Here is a 25194-nt window from a genome sequence, read left to right as displayed (position 1 = left end):
AACTAGATTTTCTTTCAAGATTAGGCAGGATAAATTCACCCAGGAAGTTAGTGGAATTTATTCCTCATGAAGCTGCAGGATTCGTGGCAACTTGCTTTGTTGAGTTAACAAAACACCTAGACTCTAGAGTGAGCTGACTAGCAGCTTCATTATATATTAACAATATATAATATCCTGTAGCCTAATCCCAGTAGTCCCAGCAATCCCAAAACCGTGTTGGTTAGAAGCAAGTAATAGAACTTGTTTACTCAAGGACATAAGCAAGAGGTGGAAATCATGACGGGCAGTGATTCCCCATGATGTCTGTTTTCTCCTGAAGAATTAATTATCCTTTGACACATACCCATGCTAGTTTCCTCTACAACTTCAGGCAGAGCCCTGAACTTCTCTGTCAAGGAAGAGGAGTGGGCGTTGATGGGAATCAGAGGGATTCGTTCATGCATAAGTCTCTAGGCTGGCTTCCTCTTCGCCTTCGCGGGATGGTCTTTAGTGTGAGCTTGTCCTTTCTCTGCTCTCTGCCACACACACACTCCTCTCCAGGAAGGCTATGCGATTGAAGTGAATTGCCTGACGAGCATGTGACACAGAAGTGTGGCAAACAGCTCTTGGCACATTTACCAGACAAGTGCTTGTTTGCAATTCAATTGTGAACCAAAATCATACTTGTTTCAGTGAAGGTCTTTAGCTTATTGCAGGCAAGATCTAGGCCAGGAGGTCACCTTGGAATCTAATTAACACACACAGTAGTATCTTAGCAGTCATGTTTTATTTCCTTAAGGTGATAATTCATAGGTAAAAATGAGGCCGTTTTGGTGCTAATCATTCAAGTGACAGATCGGTTCCTAGTGAATGAACATTCTAACCCAATGACAGCTCAGCTTTGGAGCCTTAGGAATGAGTCACCTGGTGAGATATTTTTTCTCATTCCTGGATATGTTTACTTCTTTTGGTTCACCAGCCTTTTTCCCCAATTAATTTATAGTACAAAGTACATACACCATTGCTTTAATGACTTAACGAGAGTTACTTATTATACACATACCAAGACCTTGCCCTATGGTACTTAGCTTGTTATACACAGTGTCCCGTTTGACTGCCAACGATATTTTGGCAGTTAAGTGTACAGTTAGTGTATGGAGACTAAATTTAAATGCAAGATTATCTAACTAAAGGTTCTGACTGGGTGGAGAGTGACAGAGAACTTGCTTTACTCATAGGGAGCTGTAGTTCAATCTCCATCACTTAAACAAACAAACAAAACAACCAGAATATTCCTGCTCTAACCATAGACTTCCTTAGTTTCTGTGCAGTGCTACTTAGCCAATTGTGAGGTGATTGTGTTTGTGTGTATTGTGTGTTCTTTTGTATTCCCCCTCCCTATTTTGCGTGCTATTATGATAAACTCCATGACCAAAGCCCACTCAGAGAGGATGAGGTTTATGTCATCTTGCAACACTCAGGTTAGTAATCCTTCATTGAGGAATGTCAAGACAGGAACCACGGCAGGATCCTAGAGGCAGGAGCTGAAGCAGAGACCGTGGATAAATGCTGCTTACTAACTGCTCATTCTGGCCTGATCATTCTGTTTCTCATACAGTTCAGACCACATGCCTAGGGATGGCATTGCTTACAGTGGTCTGGGCTCTCCCATAGCACTCAACAATCAAGAAAATGCCCCCATAGACTTTTCTACAGACCAAATAGATGGCAGCAATTCCTCAGTTTAGATTTCCTCTTCCCAGGTGATTCAAGTTCATGTTAAATTAACAAAAAAACTAACTAGCATACTTTCAATAAAAGATACATTCAATAGAGTGCCTCAAGATGCGATCTTTTGGGAAGCAGCATCTTTATAGAAATAATCAAAATTAAAATAAGATCATTCAGATGTGTTCTGTTCAGACATGACTGGTGGCGTTATAAAAAGAGGCTATTTGGATGTGGACAGACAGACACACACACACACTCACAGACACACACACACACAAACATGATGGCCACAGGAAGATGAAGGATTAGAGACATATATATAAATCAAAGAGCAGTAGGCACTAGAAGAGGCAAGAGAAGGTGGTCTCTGTGGAAGCTGGATCTACTGACCCTGTGACTTCAGACTTGAAGCCTCTAGAACTACGAGGCAGAAACTTCCAGCAGCAGACTGGCATATGTTGAAGCTCTCCTGCTTCTCAGATCTGCTTCTTCTTGCCTTTTTTTCTTTCAAGTTTAGTGAGGTATTTCAGCTATCTACAGCATTTTTATCTGACTTCTTTGGTTGAAGGTGTCACCTTTGACTCTTATATATCTGCAAAGGAGGTTCTTTCTCATTTACCACAGCAGTATGTTCAGTCTGAGAAAATCATAAGCCTGAAAGTAACTCTAGATGGCTTTACTACTCTAACTATGTATGTTCTTCTTGAGGTTTGCCTTTCTTTCAGTGTACTGACAACATTTGTTCTTTTGCAATGAAATATTAAATTTAGGCTTCAGTCTAACATCTTCTGTGGAGTGCCTAAAAAGTGGCCCGTCCTCTTTGTCTTATTCAATTTTATCTTTAGAAGATCACAAAGCCTTGCAAGTGCTCTCCTTTTCTAACTTCTGTAGCAGAGAGGCTACTTGAGCCCTAGAAAAAAAATGCAGTGCGGTAATACGGATATTACGTTGCCGTGTTCAGTTCAGCACCTGCTCCCATGCTATCAAATAATGAATGAGCATGAATTACACATCGAGCAAACAGGAGAATCTGTCCACTTGGTGTCATGCATCAGACAGTTGCAAAAGGCCTTTAAAATGTACCGCTCACCTACCCACCTTGGAAAAATCAGGGGAATGCTTGTTTACAGCATTTAACATTTAACTAGGCTGGGCTGAACTTTTAATAATTTCAGTAAAATCAAGAGTCTCATTAATATGTAACCTATGAGCTGCATCAAATACAATTTTCATTTAGTTTAGCATACATTGCAATACGAAGTACAAGCTTTTCATTTAGTGCTAAATAGTATTGCTTATTTATGTAATATGTCAGGGTTATAGCTCTGAGTAGTAGTTTGGGGGTGGAGAAAACTTCCTCTTCTCCTTCTTCCTTCTTCCTTCTTCTTCTTCTTCTTCTTCTTCTTCTTCTTCTTCTCCTCCTCCTCCTCCTCCTCCTCCTCCTCCTCCTCCTTCTTCATTACAGCTAATAAGATGACACAATCAACAAGGATCTAAATTCTGAGGGAGCTGTGGTAGTATTTTAGTATTTTATAGTGAATAAAGATTTGAGCAGGCATGCTTCTGGGAGGTGTGGAGTGCTTTAGCACTATGTTCACAGGCGACCTGGAAAATTGACAGCGTTGGTGCCAGGGCTAGGCAGGCAAACAGCTCTGAGGTTGTTTGGTATGTCCTGGTGCGGAGCAGAGGGCATGTGAACGTAGGAGTGGAGCAATAAGTGTGAGCAGAGCCTAGGTAATTACCACATTCAAGCCAGTGTGCCGGCATAGCCCTGCTTTGTGTCTGTGCTCTGGGGAAAGGCAGAGCCAGCAGGAAAGGGCATATATTTGCCCTTGCTTTTCACTCTGCAGTGTGGGGTCACTAAGTAAGGATGGAAGGATTAGAAAGTGCCTGTCAGCTGGTCTCACACAGCAAGAAAGAACCCACGAACCCAAGAGCTGACCCACTCACCTTCTCATCCTGAAGATACCACATAGACCTACATTCTAGGAAGCCCCAGCATTTCCACCTCAACCCATTACCTCTGCCATAATCAGTGACAGTGGCCATAAGCAGCTTTGACACAAATGGGCATGGCTGTGTACCACCAAACTTTGTCATGGATGCTATGTAAGGGTTTTGGAGACTAACGTAGACTTAAGTATACTTTATTTACTTTGTTTTTTTCAAGGCAGAGTTTCCTTGTGTACCCCTGACTGTCCTGAACCTTGCTGTGTAAACCAGGCTGACCTTGAACTCAGAAATTTGCCTGCCTCTGCCTCCTGAGTGCTGGGATTGAAGGCGTGGGCTGCCTTGCTCAGCTTATAATAAGGGAGTTTAGGCTGTGTTGCCATGTGTGATGAGTGAAACCTGTCACCATTATGATGTCACAATGGTTGGAGGAAGATTGGAAACATCTATTCACTCTTGACATTCTGAGTTTATCCTCAGTGTCTCATGGCCTAGCTCTTCCTGCACTGGACCTTTGTTCATTATTTGTTCGGTGTTTTATGAAATTTAGCTGAGCAGTTACTTTGTGCCAGGTTCTGTGGTAAGAAATTTACATGCGTCCCTTAATTAAATCATCACAACTTTATGATGTAGAGTTCATTGTCATTCATTCTAAACCTAAGCTCACATAGCTTCCAATAATAAAACAAAATACTAGCTCGTAAAACTGCAAAGTCTAGATGTGAGCTCGTCTGCAGATTACTTATTTCACAGTCCCGCAGCAGCAGCATTGACCGAGCTGCTTCTTTCTCTCACCTGCTCTTTCTGTGGCCCCTCCATCCTTAACCTGCTCCTCCATACCGTGCTAAGAAGGTTGTTGTGCTCCATGCTGACTCTTCTGCATCCAATGATTAACATTCCTCCCAAAAACTTTCCTTGGGATACCAAGGAGGCTTCTTCTGTAGCCTCGAATTGCTCTCCCTCCCACTCAGTGACTCAAATTGGGTCATCAGTCCATCCCTAATCTGGTAACTGGAGTCACCATGTGACAGGATATTTCTTAGCTTGTGCCTAGAGTCAGCGCACAGTAGGTGCCCTCAGAGCACATGGAATTGTGTATGTTTAAATAGCCAAGTGGAAACTATAGTAACTATTAAGAGAGTGAATAATGCATGTTAGGAAGGTGATCACATTTACCCATACCCATGGTCCCAGAACTAGGAAGTTGCAGATTTGTGATTTGAGCCCGGCTCATCTGACTATAAAGCCCACATTCCTAACTTCTGCCTCAAGTGAAGCTGGAAATATCCAGGGCTAGATTGAACCATTTGTTACTGCCATCATGTGGCTCTATGAATTAATATGCCTATGTATTTAATTTTACGTTGCATGTGTATATTAGTTATATATATATGCACACATATATGTATGCAAAGCCTGTTAATTGTTACATATATTTATATTTTTATAAAATATATGTATGCATATAAAGTCAAACACTATGAAACACAGTAAAGCCTGCTTGGGGCTTGTGTTTAGTCTGCACAAACTGCTTTATCATCCTGTCACAAGTACATGAGGGTTCCTTCACTCCAGTCAGGTAGAAATAATCAACAGGCAAAGGGCAGCTTCCGCTCCAGTTGAAAGCCTAATACTTTTCAGAACCCGAGACTTACAGAGTGGCCTTTAATTCCAAAGCTCCACATCTTGAGAAGCACGGGCATATAGCTATGACTTTCACTGCCAGCCACTTACACATCTAGGCACACAAGTCAATGGGATACTGTGTCTTCAAAACCAGAATCTTATGGCTGTGTGCCTCGGGAAACAAAGGCTTAGGGCACCCTGCTTTCAAAGCCAGCAAGCAGCTGTGGGTACCCAAGTAACAGCTTAATGCTTTGTGCGTTGACTTATAGTGGCCCAGTAACAGACAATAATACCATTATAGCTTTCAAGCACTCAGTGTCAAGCCCTAAGCTCTTGGCCTTTGGAACTCTTCTAGGGCTGGAATCTGCAGCTCTTCTGTTGAGCACTTCATATCCTGTCACCTCAACAGGCTCCACTGTCAGCAGCGTTCACACTCTGTAGCCCAAGTCTTTGCTTCAGTCAGAGCTCTGGAATTCCTCAACTGTCTCTGAGCTGCTGAGAGTTCTGAAAGCTTACAGACCCAGCAGTTTCCAGAGCTTACACCCCCATAAGTCATTCTCAGGCTGCCTTATGGCTGTTGCTGTTCAGTGCCTGGGACTGGAAGCCTGATGACTTCATCTATTCTTAGTGTAACCAGCTCAGTAGACTTTATCCATCATAAAGATCATTTAAAAAGTAAAAGAAAAAATGTGGCCTAGAGTCAAAGCACAGGGAGGTTGTCAGTGCACAGGCAAACTTTCCTGATGGACCAAAGAAGGCTGACATAGGATGCTTCTGCAGTCAGAACAGAGGAGGGGCAGACAACAGACCCTAGTTTTGGGGCATAGTCAACAGGCTTCATGGTAAGTCAGACTGTGAAGAGCTCCCTACCTAGCCTGGGTGGGGACAGCTGCAAGATGGCATGGGAATAGACTGCAGGCAGTATCTCACCTAGAGGTCACTGACATTTGTTGTGACTTGAGTGACATCTGCCAGAAATACTGCCATCTGTCTGGGGCAAGTGTACCTGGAGAGAAACCAGAATGGAGGTTAGTGACCCCTGATGCAGATGTGGCTGGCTGCAGTGGATCACTGGTCAGCACATCTGGGCTTTATTGTGAAGAATGGACTCTGCACATCCTCACAGCCAATGATATCTTTTCTGTAAGTTAAACTTAAAACCTGCTGCCTTCAGTCCAGATGGCCCAGGAGGTGTGCAGGATTCAGTGGCCTTGTGTATGTCAGCCCTCCCCTCTGCAGTGGGGAAGGGGGCAGTTTCAGAGACAAGACCCACCTGGGCAGAAGTGATTTTGAATTGATTTGATGCCTTTGTTAGAGCTCTGTATGAAAATGCTAATGAGAGAAAGATAGGGGAAGGCAGATTTTCTTCTGACGTCCCAGATTGCAGCTCTCTGAATGAAGCACAAATTCCATTCTTGGGGAGTTTTTGTGTGTGCAGGGCAGTGTGGATGCTGACAGTTGCTTCAGTCCTGACAGCTGGAGTGGAATTTCCTCAGAAGGTCCAGGAAGTACGAAGAGCAGCCAAGCTGCCATGATCACAAGCCAGCTCATTGTCATGCAAGGGGCATCATGATTTACAGCTCCTCACTCAAGGCAGCTGGGCAGAAGAGAAGGGTCTGGCAGCTGTCCATCAAGCAGGGTGTCAGCAGGGTGTCAGGAACAACTTCAATTACCTAAGGGGAAAACACTACGGAGTGTTTACAACAAAGATCTGATGTCTTTCTCATGGAACTTTGTCTAACATTACCGACTTCCATCAGTCAAGTATATGTAGAGAGAGCCCTTTTTGTCTGTCTCAGTACTGGTTACAGAAATGCTAGAGTATGCTTGCCTGATGCTCCTAAATGCATCAACCCAGGATTAACTCAGAAGAGATCCATGAGAGTACCACACCCATGCCCACCACACTAGTCTCCATTCTTTGACCTTCACGAGCATGTGATTCTAGTCATGAAATATTTGAAAACTCATATACTTACATAGAACATTTATATTCCCACTCTACTTAAATCCATTACTCTGTGCTTACATGCAATGTAATCTTCCTAGGACTTCCACTTGCTCATTCAGTGGCTACTGTAACCAGGTTCTGTTGAAGGGAACAGACAAGGGGAGATTTTTGTTAACTTTCTAGAGCCAAACATAACCAGGCTGTGGTGCACCCTCAGGCTATTTGGCATCGGTGGCATTCCAAACTGCCTGATTACGTAGCAATCTCCCTTCTTTCTTGATAAGATAACCCCCATTTGGTAGCAAGGACCCAGCTTAGTGTTCAATGCTTGGGCTAGGTCAATCACAGTGCTTATGTTCCCAACATCCCCACTTCAATATGGGTATGAGTCAGTATGGCTAGTGACTTCTTCAGATATAAAGGCTATTGGCTTCCCCAAAGAAGAGGAGAAACCCAGTTAGTGCTGCGGGGTTCAGCTCCTTTCATCCCTAAAGCTGTCAGCGAAGACTAAAGCTATAGCAATTCTGAGATCAGGAACCCGCAAATCAAATTGCTAATGGGACAGAATAGCCGTATAGAATTCAAAGCTCTGGCTTTGATACCAGTGGGGCATCAACACAGGGGCCTGGGTGCATCATTCCTCCTGAAATGTTTCTAACTGGTTCCTATCTCCTCAGATCACCAGGGACACATTAAGTACATCTGTAGTCTAAAACCCATTAGGTTTCTTGGTATTTGTTCCAAAAAGAAGCTGCAGATGCTAGGGCCTGTGGGAATCTTAGAAAGTGGGAGGGGCTTCAGGAAGGTCTGGGCTCTGCTGGTGCCTTGGTGAGTACTAAGTAAACACCCTATTCATTAGAATAGGGTCCTTCCAGAAACAGTGCAACAACTGATTGGCCATCTTGAGAGTCCTTACTTAGGAACCAGGGTAAGAGAGTGGTCCTGGTCTGTAACTGGTTAAGACACAGGCACCATTTCACAGTTAGCTTTGTGGTTATCCTGGTGCATTTCTGTCATGCTCAGACATGATTACATGGTTGAAGGACTATCTTCCTCTGTCTGCTCTGGTCACAGAGCAGCCTTCCAGTTCAGTGGCCAAAAGCAGAGTGCTCATCACACACGAGCACATCCCAGCTGGCAGCAGTCGAAGCTGCTGTATGCATTTTCACACTCCCTGCATAAACCAGAGAGGTAAGCTTATTGTCATTAGCATCAAAACACATGCAAAAATAAATACATACATACAAAAAACCCACGGCAGTGACTAATATAGGACCTGACCAGTCAGCCTGAACTGCAATTTTGCTCATTTAAGCAATTTGCATCTGTGCTCTCCTCCTAGTTGTAGCGCCTGCCCGAGCAGCTGTTCTATGCGTCGCATTTTCACTATCCTACAGGTACTACTATCTGCCACCCCATTGTTCTGATGTCTGGCTCTCCCGTTCTGTGACCACATCACTCACTTTTCTGCAGTTTTAACATTGCGTATCCACTCAAAATTAGTGGATCCTGCTCTAATCCTGGCTCCACGTCACCCTTCAATAGCTAGGGGCCTACCCAATTTCCCAGTCTCCTCTGAATTCAGTATCACTGTCTTTAAGATCAAAATGATAATACTGTTTTCTGTCAGGGATTTGGTGGAGCAGAGGAGGAAATAATTGAAATAATATGAGCAAGGCACTTAGCATGATTTTCAGGCAAATGATACATAATTGATACAGACATTTCATTATAACCTTGTATGCTTTATAGGACAGTAAAACAAAACAGCTCAGGGCATGGACCAGCTGGTTGTATTCTGTGACTTGTTTCCTAAACAAGGCATGTGCTTAACATACAAATCCTGTCATCCCCAGGCTCCTGGAGTCAGAGTCTGCTCTGGAAAGATACAGATGTTCTTCTAGCTTTGTTTTATTTTTAATTCTCTTGGCATCTGGAGAGTTAATTTGCTTCATTTTCAAATGACAAGTCTATTTTCCCTTCTGCCAGAGAGGGTGCCTTCGTTTCTGGAGTTGAAATACAGAAGATTACTTTTTCTTTCTAATCAAATACTCCTCCCTATCTCCTGATTTTTAAAAGACATCTTCTACTGGTTTCTCTATTATTAATAGACCTTGTTCTCTTTGGTTCCCCTTCTCTTCTAAGATGCCTTCCCTTCCCCAGGCTAGGACATCTTTATCTTCCCCTATGGAGGTGAGAGCCCACTGTGGTCTCAGTGGCTGTGTGAGTTTGTCCTGGTCCCTGTTGCTCTATTAGTTGATGTGTGTGTGTGTGTGTGTGTGTGTGTGTGTGTGTGTGTGTGTGTGTGTGTGTGTGTGTTTCCACCAGAGTGGATCTGAATCAAAGGCGCTAATGGCTGACTTCTGCTAAGCCCTACAGGAGAATCTTCCTTGGGCAAGCATGGTTTCCAGAGATTGCAATTCTTGAACTTTCGTTACTAGGACCATTGTACATGGACATACATCTCAAGCTGGAGTGTCTGTGCCCCCACTTCTGGGAACCTCTGTCATTATCATCCTCCCAGATAACAGATTTTTCTGTACAATAAGAAACTGAAAACCAAAAAATAAATATGAAATACACTTAGATGTATACATTGGTCTACTTTTTGTTGCTAAACCAAAATATTTGTGAGCTGGGTTCTTAGAAAGAAGTATGGTTTATTTATCTTATGCTTGTGGGTACTGAAAGTGCAAATACCTTAGCACTGTGAGGCCCCTGCAGCTGAGGCAAACATCTTGAGGCAGAAAGCACCACAAAGGCAGGAATGCGTGGAGTGGGAGAGGTCACATGACAACATGAGAAGCTGGAGTAATAGCTAAGCAGAACCAGCTTCTCACTAGACTCTGCCTTTTCAGTATCAACGTATCCTAAACTTCATTCATACAACATCTCACCTTTGGCAATGAATCATGAAGTAGAATATATGCATGACTTAACAAATGTACAGTAGGAAAAAAATGACCAAAAAGATACTTGCTGTAGGCCAACTTGAGCTGAACTCATCCTCTGTGTTCATGAAAACACCCCTCTCTTGCTTTAGGAGAAGTAATGAATGAAGATCCAAATGTGATCCAGATTTACATCAGTTTGGGGTGGTGGTTGGAGCTTTGTCAGGTCTTGTATGGAAATCTTGGATGAGCAATGCCATTCTCCAAGCTACCTCCTTTTATTTGTCTTAATGTGGTGACATCTGTAACACAGAGATGTTCTGACACATGAAAGATACTCGTTATCAGATGTTTGATACTCAGATACCATGGCACAGGCAGTAATGACCTCAGCTATATGCATTGTCATTGCTCAGAAGGTAAGACAGGTCCAGATAGTTTTGGTGATTGTCCCCAACATCCCTTCTGTGTTGATATCAGGAACTACTAATCAATCATGACCCTCATTCCCTTTGTCCATGGATACCTTTCTCATCAACATAGGCAGAAACTACCAATTCATTTGGTCTTTAGGGAAGCTAGTTACCTACCATCCTACTTAAAATAGCTAAGCTAGTCATTGAGGAAAAGGCATTCGAGTTAAATCCCTCCTCTGCCACTTACAAACAGGGTGACTGTGAGAATATTAGTAGGTTATTGATTGGCTATCAGCTTTGCTTTGCTGATTTACTTCAGATATGAATCGGGTACAAGAACCGACTGATGGGGGGGGTGCTGGGACTCCTTCAGAACATGACAAGAATGAATCACAAAAGATCAGGGCTCAAAGACGCTGAAGGTCAGCCTGGCTTCTCCACTGTACTCTGAATTAAACACAGCTTTTAGCTAGGTCTTAGTGACAGCTGTGCCACAGCCTAAGGTTTCATGAGTGATCATGCCAGCATTGGAACTGTGGGACTGTGAAGAGGTTCTTCCCCATTTCTTGACTTACTGCTTCTGCTAATTCCTCCAACAATCTTGACTGACGTTCAATCTGTTTTCGCTGAGTGTCCTTCAGCACCTGCTCCCTCTTGACCTCTCTGCACTCGACTGAAGAAACATAGCTTTCGTAGGTGAAGATAGCTTAGGCGGCGAGAAGCTGGAGTAGCAGGAAGTCCTGACATAGATGTCTAATGATGCAGCTTTTGTTTTCTAAAGGGGTATGTAAGCTAAATCGTCAGAAACAATTGGGCAGAAATTCACAGACTATAGGAGAAGCCACGTGAGAGAGGGAAGTTGTTGAGAAGAGAACATGAGGGGCATGATGGGAAAAGAAACACAAATTATTTAAGGCGTGCCAAATGACACTTTCACGGATCCCGAAAACTCCTACCCTCATAATCTTACCATGATAGTGAACAGAACCTGCTTTCTCACCATATAATGGATGTGTTTGTTAGAATGAAACTTAGAAAGTATGGTTAACCTAAAAGAACCATTAGTACCTAAAAGGGATATCAAATATGTACAACATATTTACTGAACACTGGAAATATTCACTGTGGTACTGAGAGCCCACAGTCCCTTTATCTGATCCTCTGCTGATGGTTTCTGTAACTCATCTTCCCTGGCGATGCTGGAGGTGAGTGATGCAACAGACAGTTGGTAAGACAAAGTGTGCGTGTGGGCTCTTACCAGGGAATGCAGTCTTTATTTCTTACCAGGGCTCCACAGTTCTTCCTTACTATGGTGGCTCCCTTACAGAGATTAGACCATGTATGCAGATGATGAAGGGGCAAGTATCTTAGAGAGCTTAAATTACAGGACAAAGTTTACATGAGAAGCAAGGAAGAGAGCCAGGATTGTCGGCAAAGCTTGGGAAGTGTAACCTTAGAGCATAGTCTTTGGTCTGGGACACCATCTGGTCCAGAAAACTCTTTACTCTGCTTCCTGTTTCAACTTAGGTTTTGTTTATAATTTCTTCTCCGATCCTCCCATCCAGCACATTTAATATAGGTCTAGTTTGGGGACCAATCTTTGTGTGACACTCTAAATCTAAATCTAAATCTAAATCTAAATCTAAATATTACACACACACACACACACACACACACACACAGAGTATTTTCCCCTCTCAAGAACATGGGCATGACCCAGCTTGAGGGTGTGCTATACAACAACAAACCAAAACCAAAACCAAACTAACCTAATGCTGGGCAAGTTGATTTGGGTTTGGCTACAAGGAGCTCCTTGTTCCCCACTGTCACACACCGTGTGTGGGATTGCAGGATGAGCAACTTGACTCCAGTGAAAGGATGTAATTAGCCTATTAAACTCTGCTAATGTCTTGTAAAGTCACTCAAGTGAGAATGGCAGATATATCAGTTCCACTTGCACCCTGCCACAGGGAGTATTGTGTTTCTTCCCTGCTATTTAGTCCTTGAAGGTGGAAACAGCAGATTCAACGGTGTCTACAGCTTTGTTGGTTTTCTAAAACCAAGGGCAACAGAGAAGTACCATAGAATGTGTATGTCCCTAGACTTGTACTTTACCACTTTCCAAATTCAAATCCCCTGTCTAAAGTCATAGCTCTCCCTGAACAGAGCTCAGCGTGTCATCTCTCACTCTGATGCACGCTCAGACACTTACTAAAAGGAGTCAGGTTTGCAGTTGGCAGACAGTGAATGCAGCTTGACTGGCATCACAGACCCATTGGGAGCTGTTGTGTTTCTGTTCTGTGTTACAGGGTTTAGTACCAGGACTGATGCAGAATTTCTATGATCAACATTTACTTAAACACTTTACTCTCTTCTGGGCACTTTAATGAGTCCCATTGGCTATAGCATTAAACAAGACACTCTTTTCTCAGCGAACTTTCAGAGATGGACATTATGGGCACATCAACAATAAACCAACTGGTAGTGTTGGTTTTTTACTAACAATAGGACAGGTAGTAACTTTAGGATGGAGTGAGAGGATGTGCCATGCTCTCCAGCCATGGAAGTGGTCAGGAATCAGGTCTGTGAACACACACGGCTATCTGGAAAAGGCGGATAAGGGGGCTGGGGAGCTGGAGAAAGCAAGGCGTTTAGTGGAGTTTGACCTGGGCCAGCACACTACTGTGTCTGCCGGGCAGCAGAAATGGGAGTTCAAGAAGGGAAGACACATCATGCAGTACATAATACTCCTTGCCATATGATAAGAAGATAATAGATATTCAGGAAAAAATGGGGAAGCAGGGAAAAGGTACCACTGCACTTTCTCAGCAGCAGATGTTGGTTGTGTTACTAATACATCTATTGATGTTTAAATTATATAAGACATGAAGCTGGGTCATTTTAAGTGACAAAATGCAGTGACTGCTTGAACATGATTGAAACCATAGCCACCTCACATTCTCAGAGCTGTTGCCCCCACCCGAACTGGAGTTCTGTACCTTTGAATGATAACCTGTCATTCTTTGTCTACCCCAGCCTACAGGAACCACTTCCATGTCCTCCATTTATACGCATTCGGCTTCCCTCCATACCTCATATAACTGGGATCATACAACAATGGCTCCTTTGTCTCTGATCTATTTCACTCAACACAATGTCTTCTAGACATCAATATGTTCGCTAATGCATTTATAAGAGTTTCATTCTTTTTTAAGAGAACAGTTATCCATAGTAAATATAGTTTTTTCATGCATCAATAGTCACCTGGGTTGCTTCTGCCTTTTAGCTGTTGTGAATAATAACACTGCTTTGGGCATGGACAAATCCCTATGCAAATTCCCATTCAAACCTCTGGGATAAAACCTAAGAAATGAAGTTGCTGTATCATGTGATAGCTTCATACTTCATTTCTGGGATATTCCCCCATGCTATTTCTGGTAATTGTGTTTTAAAGGTAGATTTATCAGGAGTTGCTAGGCAATTGGTGTTATGAATTACAAAAGGACACTTTATAGTACAAGATTTTCACCTTTAAAATGGGAGAACTACGGGGTCAGCTCCTGGAATAAGGAATTCTGGGATCATTTTGGCATTGTGTGGGAGAAGGTTATGGTTAGACAGAAAGGCCCTGTGCAAGGAATTGTGTATTTTTCATATATCTTAAACAGATGATACCATCAGACAAGCAATTTTGTGTACTTCTCTGTAATGCCAGGGTAAGCACTAGAAACGTGCTTCACATGCATTATCATTTGGCATGTAAATACTACTTAAATCGTAAGACTAAATGCAGTCATTTAGTGGGATGGAGCTCTGCATAGACTTAAACCTTGATAGAGCCCAACATTCAGAGACTCGACCAAGAAGGTGCTGGCAAAAGAGGCTGAGGAGTCTCTGTGATAGAAGAAACCCAGTGAATGAGTTTTTTTCTAAGTCATGGAAACAAAGTGCGTCATGAGGGAAGAATGATCTGCACCCCTTCCCACCCAGGACAAGAGCATGATGATGGGATTTGGCACAGTGAGGGGAATAGATGTGCCTCACAGAGTCATCTCAAGGCCCCAAGGAGATGGAAGCTGGTTAGTGGTCTGATATGAAAGTAGCAGATGCCATTCCTAATCCCACCTGCCAGCATTCAATTCAGGAGTATCTTCACTAAAGAAAGGTAAGACGCAGCAACGGGAGGTGGTGGCTTCTTCGAGATTCAGTGGTAGCATATTTTCGTAGAGGAGAAGGAAGACTTGACGTGGCGTGCAAGGGCGTTTACAAAGGTGATGTAGGAAGGGAGAGAGGACAGGACTCCAAGTCCCACAGAAGAACTGGTATGCCATAGTCAATGGTAAGTCAAAGGTAGGTGGGTTCACACGGTTCTCTGATCTTGGTGAAGTGGCAGCCTAAGGTCATCCACTGAGAGGAAGCAAGAGGTGAGAGTGTGAGGGGCTTTTAGGGATGATCAAAATGTGAGGTGACCTCAGAGAAGGCAAGTGTCACACACTGACACTTAGCTGGCTGTGAACCACCTGTGTTGTCTCTATCCTGTCATGTGGAGTCTTCAGTCTCGGTCTTTAGAACCTCAGTGAGGATTCTACAGTGGCCAGACTCATGTATGCTCTCCCAACAGTGTGCACAGATCTTTCGCATCCTCAACAGGGTCCACTGTTGGTTGTTGTTGCTTTCTTAATGAGCCTTCTGAATGTGGCTATTGCTTGGAATAGCTCTGGACAGACATGGAGTCTGATGGCTTAGGTCTGAACTGTTGCAGAAAGTCCTCCCTTCTCCAAGCTCCTGAGAGGAACCTCAAATATAACCAGTTCTGTTGACACTAAGTTAAACAAGCTATAAGTGAAGTAATCATCTTAGAAAAAGTGGATTCTTATTCTGGCTTACTTTATGTTACCAAAGTAATTCTAAAGAAAGGAAATGGAGTTGCAATTTAGAACTAGAAAACTCAACTTGTTCTAGTGGGAATTTTAATGTAACTCAGAGCTTCTTTTGAGTTTTTTTTCTTCTGGTGTGTGAATAAACCATTTTATCATACTGCAATTTTCCCTGTACTGACTTAGAAGTTACCTCATTATAGTTTGAAGAAACTGTGGTTAGATTCTAAGCTTGTGTGCCTTATTACAATGACTAAAAATCTACATTTTATTATATTTCCTCATATTCTTTCATTGATGTTGTGACAAGAAAGCCCCTTTACCATGTCATATCTTTCTGGTTTGGTTCCTTTTGTATCTCTCTCATCCTCCCCACCCCTGGGGAACAACATCTCATTTCCCTCCTGGTCATCTGAACACAGTGGTTTACCTACATAGATAAGTGTGGGGAGATGAAATGGACATAAGATTGAAGCAAGAAAGTGTATTCAATCAATTATTCATCTCTCTGATTTTTCCATATTATTCTCTAAGTTTTAGTGGACTTTGGGAAACTTAGTGGACAGAAAAGATAAGAGAGTCCAAAAAGGATCAACCAATACACTCAAGTACTTAATATTGAACTCACAAAATATGAAGTCTGGCTGATTCCTTGCTGTCATAAATACAGGCCAAGAGATATTTATATTGGTCTTGCCAAACTCAACTTTTTCCTGCCTGAGCCTCTTGCTTTCCTGGAAAACAATGACACTAACTGGATACAATCTGAAAATGGCAGAAAGAGCCTGGCATCTGGATTACCCCCAGCTTCCTGCTACAGAGAGGTTTGGTGGTGTACAGTAGCAAGTGGCCTGTACTATTGGATCCACCTTCCTATGTGCTAGAAATTTCCCTGGGTCTCCTTTAGTCAACATCACAGACAGAGACTCTGTGCCGTCCAAGAAACCATCCCTGGCATCAAGGAGGTCGGTCATGAGCCTAAGTGTGAAGAAGAGTTGTACATTAAGTGTGGCACATATTATAGGGGAGTCAAAACCACATCCAAACATTTGTTTCAGCACTGGAAAGTCAGGGAAGGTTTCTTGCAGAAAGTGAGATCTCTGATGCCCAGGGTGAATGTGCTGTGTCCCAGAGTGGTGGCGAGAGGGTCTGATGTAGGCTAAAGTAAGAGGTACAGTTATAAGCAGGCACAGGTTTTCAGGCAATATGTTAGAAGATGTTACCTGTGCACACAAGTCTGAAGCACAGAACAGGATAATGCAATGGCTTCTGTGACATGTGTGAGTTTGGACTTGATGATTCTTCAGACAAAGGGTTTGGAGACAGCTCTGCAATATGACAAGGGTGCTTTGCCACAGAAACCTGCAATTTGAAGTCTGGTTACACTATCTTTCTTGTAAATTGAACCCTGTAGCACACACAAAAAAAGAATCCTGCCACAGAGAAAGGTGATCCCTCTATGGATCCAGAATGAATTTAATGGACTAAGGCACAAAAGGAAATTTTCAGGGTTCACAAGTTAATTTATGCCAGCTGAATTCTGATGTAGTTTGCCCTGACTCTGTTTATAAGTTTATCAATTCTGTCAAATAATGATGATGTCCAGCCTTTGTCTGTCAAAAGATGAGGTCATTTTTTTTTGTTCTGACAACATAAAAGCCACTTGACCAAGCTAATAATGTGTTCCCAAACCCGTTTTAGAAATGTCTTTCCTAATGGTTTTTGAGAATCTAGGATGAAGCGTTTTTAATGGCACATTAGGGAAGGGTTGTGAAAATCTGAGCCTAGAGAATTTGGAGTTGTTATAAACTATAGTGCTAGTCTCTGACTGAAGAGAATTGCCCAGCGTAATCATTTCATAAGAACACGGGAAACACTGTCACCATTAGTCTTCACATTTGTCACCACAAAACTCCATCATATCTAATAACAAAGGTATGTTTTAAAGGTATACAATGTTATGCATTGATAAACATATACATAATAAAATGACTATTACTATCAAGCAGATTCCCATTGCCTACACATGAAAGTACCTTTGTAGCTTGGAGTCGACCATGTCAGAAATTGACCAGCTTGGCAAATTTCCACAACACAATGTAATATATAGTAATTATAGTTGTCATGTTATGCACTAATTCGTAGATGATTTGTCCCTCTTACTACCCTGAGTACAGTAATTAAGCAATTAATGACCTCAAACCATGCATAACTTGGGTTTCACAGGAAGATATAATATTACTCATGCTACTTTATGCAATGTAAATGTCCCCCAAATCTACACTTTCATGGTAGAGCAGTTAAGAGTCTTTGTGAATGAGACAAACCCAGGTTCAGAACCCAGATCTCTCATTGATCTTTGGCCTCGGCTGGATCCTTAGTTTTCTAATCCACACAGCCAATGTTAACTGTCTCAGATCCTTTGATAATGGGATGAAACGCCAGCACAATGTTCCAACCCTAAACAGGATCTGTTGAGCATTTTTGTTTTCACCATATGGTTCTATTTGCTTTATTATGAACAACTTTATCTTGTCTGTATTTCCTCCCCTAGGGATATGAAGCCTGACAATATCTTACTTGACGAACATGGTAAGTAATTGATTTGCTTGCAGTCATCTATATGACAGGTATTCACAACATGTTGATTACCCTAGCTTGATTGAGTTGACATATATATGGATTATATATAAATTTCATCTGTATATAGGAGAGGCGAGATAGGAAACTTTATAACAATGTAATAATCCAATAATAGACTCTTAAATAACATTGAAATGAAAATCACAAGGAGAAAGTCATCCTTACTTCATTTTCCTCCATTATTATTCCTCTCCCAGGAAACGATCTGTTGTTTTAGTACTAGTTTTTCTTACCATCCCTCAGTGAAAGATAGAGCTAATTTGAACGAACAGCATTTGACAGGTAATAGTATCCACCACGTAACTCATGCTTTTTGTTTTTTACTGTATCCTTTCATAGTCTGCATCTCATGAAGGCAAATTCCTCCTGCACGTAAGAGATATCAAGTCTTTTGTTCAAACTTTTCAGTTTAGAAAACAAATGAGCTTAAAGGAAAAATATATAAGGCAGGTAAAAAAATTACTGAGATGAGATAGAAAATTGATAGTGGAAAATGGCAGTAATCATGAAGGGGATCGTGGATGCCTAATGTACAAGAGCACTAGCTTGTTGTGCGTGGCCCTTTAGTCCCAGCACTTGGAGGCAGAGGCAGTTGGATCTCTGTGACTTCGAGGCCAGACTGGTCTACAGAGTGATTTCCAGGACAGCCAGGGATACACAGAGAAACCCTGTCTCGAAACAAAACAACAACAACAACAACAACAAAAAGCACTGACTAAATACAAGATTTTGCCACCATAATGAAATATGCAGTCTCTTCTCGACATGTTTAAATTTTTATTTTATGTGTATGTGTGTTTTTCCTGTGTGCGTGGATATGCACTGTGTGTGTGCATTGACGGCAGAAGCCAGAAGAAGGCACAGTATCCTCTAGAATTCTACTGGTTGATTGCTGTGATTCACTGCTAAGCAAACCTGGTTCCTCTGGAAGAGCAGCAAGTGCTCTCAACCACTGAGACATCTCCTCAGCCTCTCCTCTAACATTTTAAAACATCTTTTTGGACTTATTGGTACCGCATCAGGTCTGCTTGCCTGATGTAAATGGGAAAGCACTGCTGGTGGGTACTTTTGGCAATATGTGTTTCCAGGTTCTTGGCATCTCATTAAGCTAATTGAAAAAGTGCACACAGTGGCAAAGCAGCTTCATTCAAAGACTGCTGCAAAGAAGCAGCAGTCTACTGCAGCTGGAGTATCTGGAAGCCTCAGTTACGGTTTGAGGCTTCCCTTTCATGCAGTCCAGGAGAAAAGGTTGGTTGCTAAAAGGAGTCTTTCAGTTTTGATTGACAGGATTGAGGGATGTAAGCTGTTGTTTACTATGTCGTTTCCCACAGTGCATCTGATCTTGATCACATGTCTGTGCAATTTTGCACAAGCATTAGGTAGCAAATAGGAGATTTTACCTCTCACTCAGACAGCATAGTTGCCTTACTGTATATGAATCCCAAACCAGTGAAGTAGATGGCTGTCTTAGATAGGGTTTCTATTGCTGCAATACACCATGACCAAAAGCAACTTGGGGAAGAAAGGGTTTATTCAGCTCACACTTCCACATGGCTGTTTACCACCGAAGGAAATCAGAACAGGAACTCAAACAGGGCAGGAACCTGGAGGCAGGAACTGATGCAGAGGCCACGGAGGGCTGCTGCTTCCTGGCTTGCTGCCATGGCTTGCTCAGCTTCCTATCCTGTAGAACCGAGGACTACCAGCCTAGGGATGACCCCCACCCACCATGGTCTGGACAATTCCCCATTCATCATTACTTGAGAAAATGCCTTACAGCTGGATCTCATGGTTGTATTTCCTCAGCTGAGGCTCCTTCCTCCCAGATAATTTGTGTTAAATTGACACATAAAGCCAGCTAATACAATGGCTTATTTCTCTTCTTCCCTCATTCCTTACTATATATTAAAGCATGCTCAAATGGATATTGGTATAGGACGGTCAAAGAGCAACTCACTTTATTGTTAAAGCGAGGGGTACCTGCAGACTTATGCGGGGGTAGGGGGTACCTGCAGATTGATGCGGGGGTGGTGTCCTGTGCTACATTGGATGCGTTCTTAGGAAAGCAGTATGTGTGGCTCACGCCATGTGGAGGCACAGGGTGCCCAGCTGCCATTGCCTGACTTCACAGGGGCAGTTTCAGCCTTGGTCCGTATTGGACAGCTTCTACAAAGCGAACCTGAATCTGTGAAGATCCTTATTTATTCACCACTGATAAATAGGATTTGTAATTAGAACTGAAACTTCAAGTACTATCAAGTCCTTATTATTTATTTACTTACTGGAATTGAAACTTGATTTTCCTAGCCCCACCTAGGCTCAGAGAGCCTTTGTTCATGGCCCCTGATCTCAAAGCACAAAGTCATTACTTATTTATGGACTGTCGGAAGGGATTTTCCCCCCACTTCCTTCCAATGTCTTATTTCTTTACAGTTACAGCTTCTGACATTTTGGAACACATTTCTGAGTCTCAGAAATGTGAGCAATGCTGAGACTTAGCATGAAGGTGACCTTCCTGAAAACACCAGCTCTTCCAGCCTTCTATAGGAGGCATGATCCTCCCATGCCTGGCTTAAGTACACTCTATGAATCTTCAGAATTGGAGAGACGGGCAGCCTGTGCAAGCCGCCCTTTTGTTGTTTAGACAGAAAGAAACTCTGTACAGCCAAGATTTCTGGAAAACATGCCTGGCTAAGCAGAACCAGGTTTTGCTCTACTCCTTACCTTCTGTGACAGACAGCTGCCATTAGGCAAGAATACCCATCACTTCATTTGTAAGACTCAGAGAAGTCATCTAGACCTTACCAATGGAAACATTTTCCCCTCCAGTTTCAGTCTTCGTTCTTAGAACATGCTTGATCATGCTTTTACATCATGTCTTCCCATTGTCCTTTATTTCACATTCTCTTTGTTGCCCTCCTCCTCCTCTTTATTTTTTCTTGGAAAATTTGGTGATTATAGATTAGGAAGAAAATGAGTGAATCAATTAATTTTCATGTGTAGCCCCACAGAGAGCCTATTCCCGTGAAAGACTGATACAATGTTATTTAGAGTGTGAATGCCAGAACTAGATTGCTTTAAAACCCTGCTCCCTACTCACTAGCTCTCAGAATTTAGTCAAGTTCCCCAGTCTCTATGCCTTTGTTTCTCAGACAAGAACACTTACATCTTGGGGGTCATTATAAGCACTGAAGCAACACTGACAACATAGGGTGCAATGTCAACCATAAAAACAAACTAACAAGTCAGACAGTGGTGGCTCACACCTTTAATCCCAGCACTGGGAGACAGAGGCAGTCAGATATTTGTGAGTTCAACACCAGCCTGATCTTCAGGACTAGTTCCAGGACAGCCATGGTTACACAGAGAAACACTGTCTTGAAACAAGCAAACAAACAAACAAACAAAAACCGCTTAGGATGAAATGGGAGTGTGACTTCCATGAGATTTTAGAGGCTTTCAAGGACTGTGTAGAGCAGCATGTATCTTATATAGCTCATATCTATATAGACAGAGTCTAGGAATGTTAAGTGACTATTAGTCTTCCCCAGAGAATTACTAAATATACTAAAGATACTCTTTCTTGTTGAATCTTGGGTTTAAACATGCTCATTTAAACTTAATCTTCAAGTAACTCTACTTATTTTTTTCTTATTTAAGTTTTTTTTCATTTTATACACCAACCACAGCTCCCCCCTCTTCTTCTCCCATTTCCTCCCACCATTCAATCCCCCCATCTACTCCTTACTTAGGGTAAAGCATCCTACTGGGAGTCAACAAAGTCTGACATATCAAGTTGAGGGAGGACCAAGTCCCTCCCCTCAGTATCTAGGTTGAGCAAAGTATCCCTCCATAGTGAATGGGCTCCAAAAAGTCGGTTCATACACTATGGATAAATTATGGTCCCCATAGACTGCCAAAGCCATGTAACTGTCATCCACATTCAGAGGACCTCCTTAGGTCCTATGCAGGTTCCCCAGCTGTCAGTCCAGATTCAGTGTGCTCCCTCTAGCTCGGGTCAGCTGTCTCTGTGGGTCTCCCCATAAAGATCTTGACCCCTTTGCTCGTATAATCCCTCCTCCCTCACTTTGACTGACTCGGGGAGCTCGGCCCAGTGCTCAGCTGTGGATCTCTGCATCTGCTTCCGTTGCACTTGCAATGGTCCATCCTGCTTTCCTTCATTTACACAGTTGTCCGAAGTCACTGTTCTTGGCGTTTTCATTCTGTTTCAGACTTTGTGGCTTGGGATGTGAGAGCTGTCTTCCCTGCCTTCCTGAGGGACAGTTTCAGTGTCTCAGAAGCCAGGAAATCTCCAGTGCTCTCTTTCACTTTCAGTGCTTTGATTTAAACTATGGACAACAAAACAAGGACAGCCACAAGAACTGTATTGTAGTCCATTCTAAACTCACCTTCACAATTGTTACTATTAACCAAAGAAGAAAAATTGCTCCGGAGGGACTTTCTGGGGGAGACAGAAGCAGACAAAGTGGAAAGTCTGGGGTCCATCCTGGAAACCCTATCCTGGGGCTCCCTTTCTATAGAAGATAGTTGTGTTGACATCATTTTCACTTAAATTACAAAAAAATCTGGGACTTTGACACTGTTCATGAACCAAAATTAGTCACTTTTAAGTGATTACATTCCCGAGCCTGTCTCCCCCAAGCTTCTGGGTTGTTTTTGTGAGAACCAGCAGAACCACAAACCAATGCTTGCCCTTTGGAGCAGCAGCTGCTCTGATTCCCCATGTTCCTCTTAGAGCCGAAGCTTCACTGATCTCTGCCACCACATCTTCAGTATTTCACCCCTGGCATGGACATATTAGCAACTGCGAAGGGCAGTTGCGTAATTTTTCTTCCACGCCTCCTCCTGTGCCCATCATTCTAAATAAGTACTGCATACATCCTGTGGGTTTCTGTCTTAACTCACCTGTGCTCAGTAAAAGGATGACACTTTGTTTTATCCTCATGATTCATATTGTTCATTTTCACTAATACGTATTGGCATTTATGTGAGATTATACAAAATGAAGACTCTTCACACAGTGTGAATGAACATCTCTAATGACTCAACATTCAACATAAAAAATGTTTTTCATTTTGAGCACTCAAGTTACTGCTCTCCCCAGATAGCTCACTTACACTAATTCAGGGCCAATATGGCATCGGGTCTTGGATGAATCATAGCAAACCATGCTGATGCATATCTTCCCATCCAACCAATTGAAATGGCCAATACAATTCTATTCCTTCCATATGTCTAAATTATTTGTGTTTTGCTTAAGTTAGTCAAGAAGCAAATGCTACATCCTGGGGAACAGTAATATCTGCCTGGCATTATCAAAGACATTGGCAATTATAAAATCATACATAACTTAGCTTCTTAATATCTGTAGTCACAAGAGAGGGAGGTAAAAATTCATTCTTGAGAATGAGAAAAAACGGAGCCTTCTCTCTTATCAGCTTCCTCCATGAAGAGTCCCACCACTTGCTGAAAAATCAAGAAAGCATCCTATTAAAAATGCAAGATAACATATGTGGCCCCAGATAATGATGATCATGTCTTAGCTGCAGCTGAGAGTAGCTAACATCATAGGAAAGTGTGTGTACTGCACAAACTGTAAACACTTGTTTTAACAGTTGTGGTCATTGCCATCTGATTAGAAATGGTGTCCTAGAGAGACAAGACGTTGATGAAAGGGGCCTCAGACTGAGCACACCAACAGTGAGGAAGAATGGAGATGGTGACGACAGTAGTAGCTGAACTCAACAGCCCTGTAAGATGATCCAGTAGAAATTCTGCTACTTCTGCATCCTTACTAAGCTGTCCAAGGTGGAAACTTTCCCCCTGGCATCTAGATCAGGAAGTCCTTAGTCTTGTACAGGAAAGCTTTACACCAAACATGCTGCAATACTGAGGTCAGTGTCAAAGCAAAAACAATGAAAATAGTATCTCTACAGTCCTGAGCTTGAGAACGTTATTCCAGGAGTTGCTTGGAGCCCTGAGTTGTGGAAGAAGGTATAAATTTCCCTCAGACTCAAGGAAAGTCCTAGTTCCTCCCATCAGCATCACAGTGAACCCTCCCCTCTAAAGCACCATGGAAGCTGAGGCTCAGCATCTCAGACGGCACTGGAAAGTTGTTGTAGCATCCACTACAGCTCCCATAAATCCTATGTTTCATATATTTTCTCTGCATCCTGGTAGGGGAAGACGTCTAATTCAATGAAAAATTCCATGTTTCAAGTTCCTCAATCCTTTGGTTTTACGACAGACTATACAGCATTTTGGGAGATTCAGAACCTGAACCAAAGTATCACAAGAGTCATGTCTAGATACTAAACCAGTCCCTATATCGTAATGTTAATTCTGCTACTTCTGGATCCTATGAACTTATCTATAAACCAGTCACTTATGCAACAGGGCCCACTTCGCTAGGATGGGCTAGGACAGCATTGTAAAAACTGAAGGAATCATGTGCAGATGCTAATATATATTCACCATTCATTCACTCAAATCGAGCAGAAAGACAGTCAGTGTCTTTTTTTCCTTTTTGCCAGTGTTCCCCATACTTATTTTGTAGTTTTGTGAGACAGCCTCACTCTTCCATGAAACCATGCCTTCTTTCAAAACAATGATGTCAAACTCTGCAGCATTAGAGTCACCTGGAGGGCTTGGTTAATGCTGGGATCTGGACCTTAGTGCCTCTGATCCAGAAAGTATGGAGAGGCTCAGAGTTTTGTATTTCTTACTACAAGTTCCTGAGCGACACTATTGCTTCTGGTTCAGAGAACAGGCTTCAGGAATTGGGTGCATCCAGAGCATGCTTTACATTCTACTTCAACATACATCTAGGCAAAAGATAGAAAAACTTACTCGGGTTTTGGGAAGGGTCCCTTGCCTGATTGCCCATGACCACCGTCTTCTGGAGTTTTTGTTGTTGTTGTTATTGTTGTGTTTTCAATGCAGGTGTCTGGTTTTCCTGTCAATCCAGTTGTAGTTGGAGGAGAGTCAGACAAAGGCACATGTGCTCAACAAATCCATGCCTTAGTTTCTGATAATGACTGTCAACAATTCTGGTGCCCTGACAGGGCAGGGCTCAGTCTCCCATAGTCTGCTATCTCTCACTTCCCCAT

At 42.5% G+C, this 25194-nt stretch overlaps 1 protein-coding gene across 1 annotated transcript in view; it reads left to right on the top strand.

Annotated features, from left to right (window-relative positions):
- The window catches only part of Stk32a (serine/threonine kinase 32A), a 118157-nt gene that overhangs the window by 63452 nt on the left and 29511 nt on the right, over positions 1-25194 (top strand). The window contains exon 6 of the mRNA XM_005069172.4: positions 17976-18013. Coding sequence (XP_005069229.1) covers positions 17976-18013 — 38 coding nt within the window. The remainder of the gene's footprint in view (positions 1-17975; positions 18014-25194) is intronic.

The sequence above is a fragment of the Mesocricetus auratus genome, unplaced genomic scaffold (assembly GCF_017639785.1).
Source record: "Mesocricetus auratus isolate SY011 unplaced genomic scaffold, BCM_Maur_2.0 Super-Scaffold_6730, whole genome shotgun sequence".
Taxonomy (NCBI): domain Eukaryota; kingdom Metazoa; phylum Chordata; class Mammalia; order Rodentia; family Cricetidae; genus Mesocricetus; species Mesocricetus auratus.
Note: the sequence above shows the minus strand (reverse complement) of the source record. Positions and strands in the feature narration are given on the sequence as shown.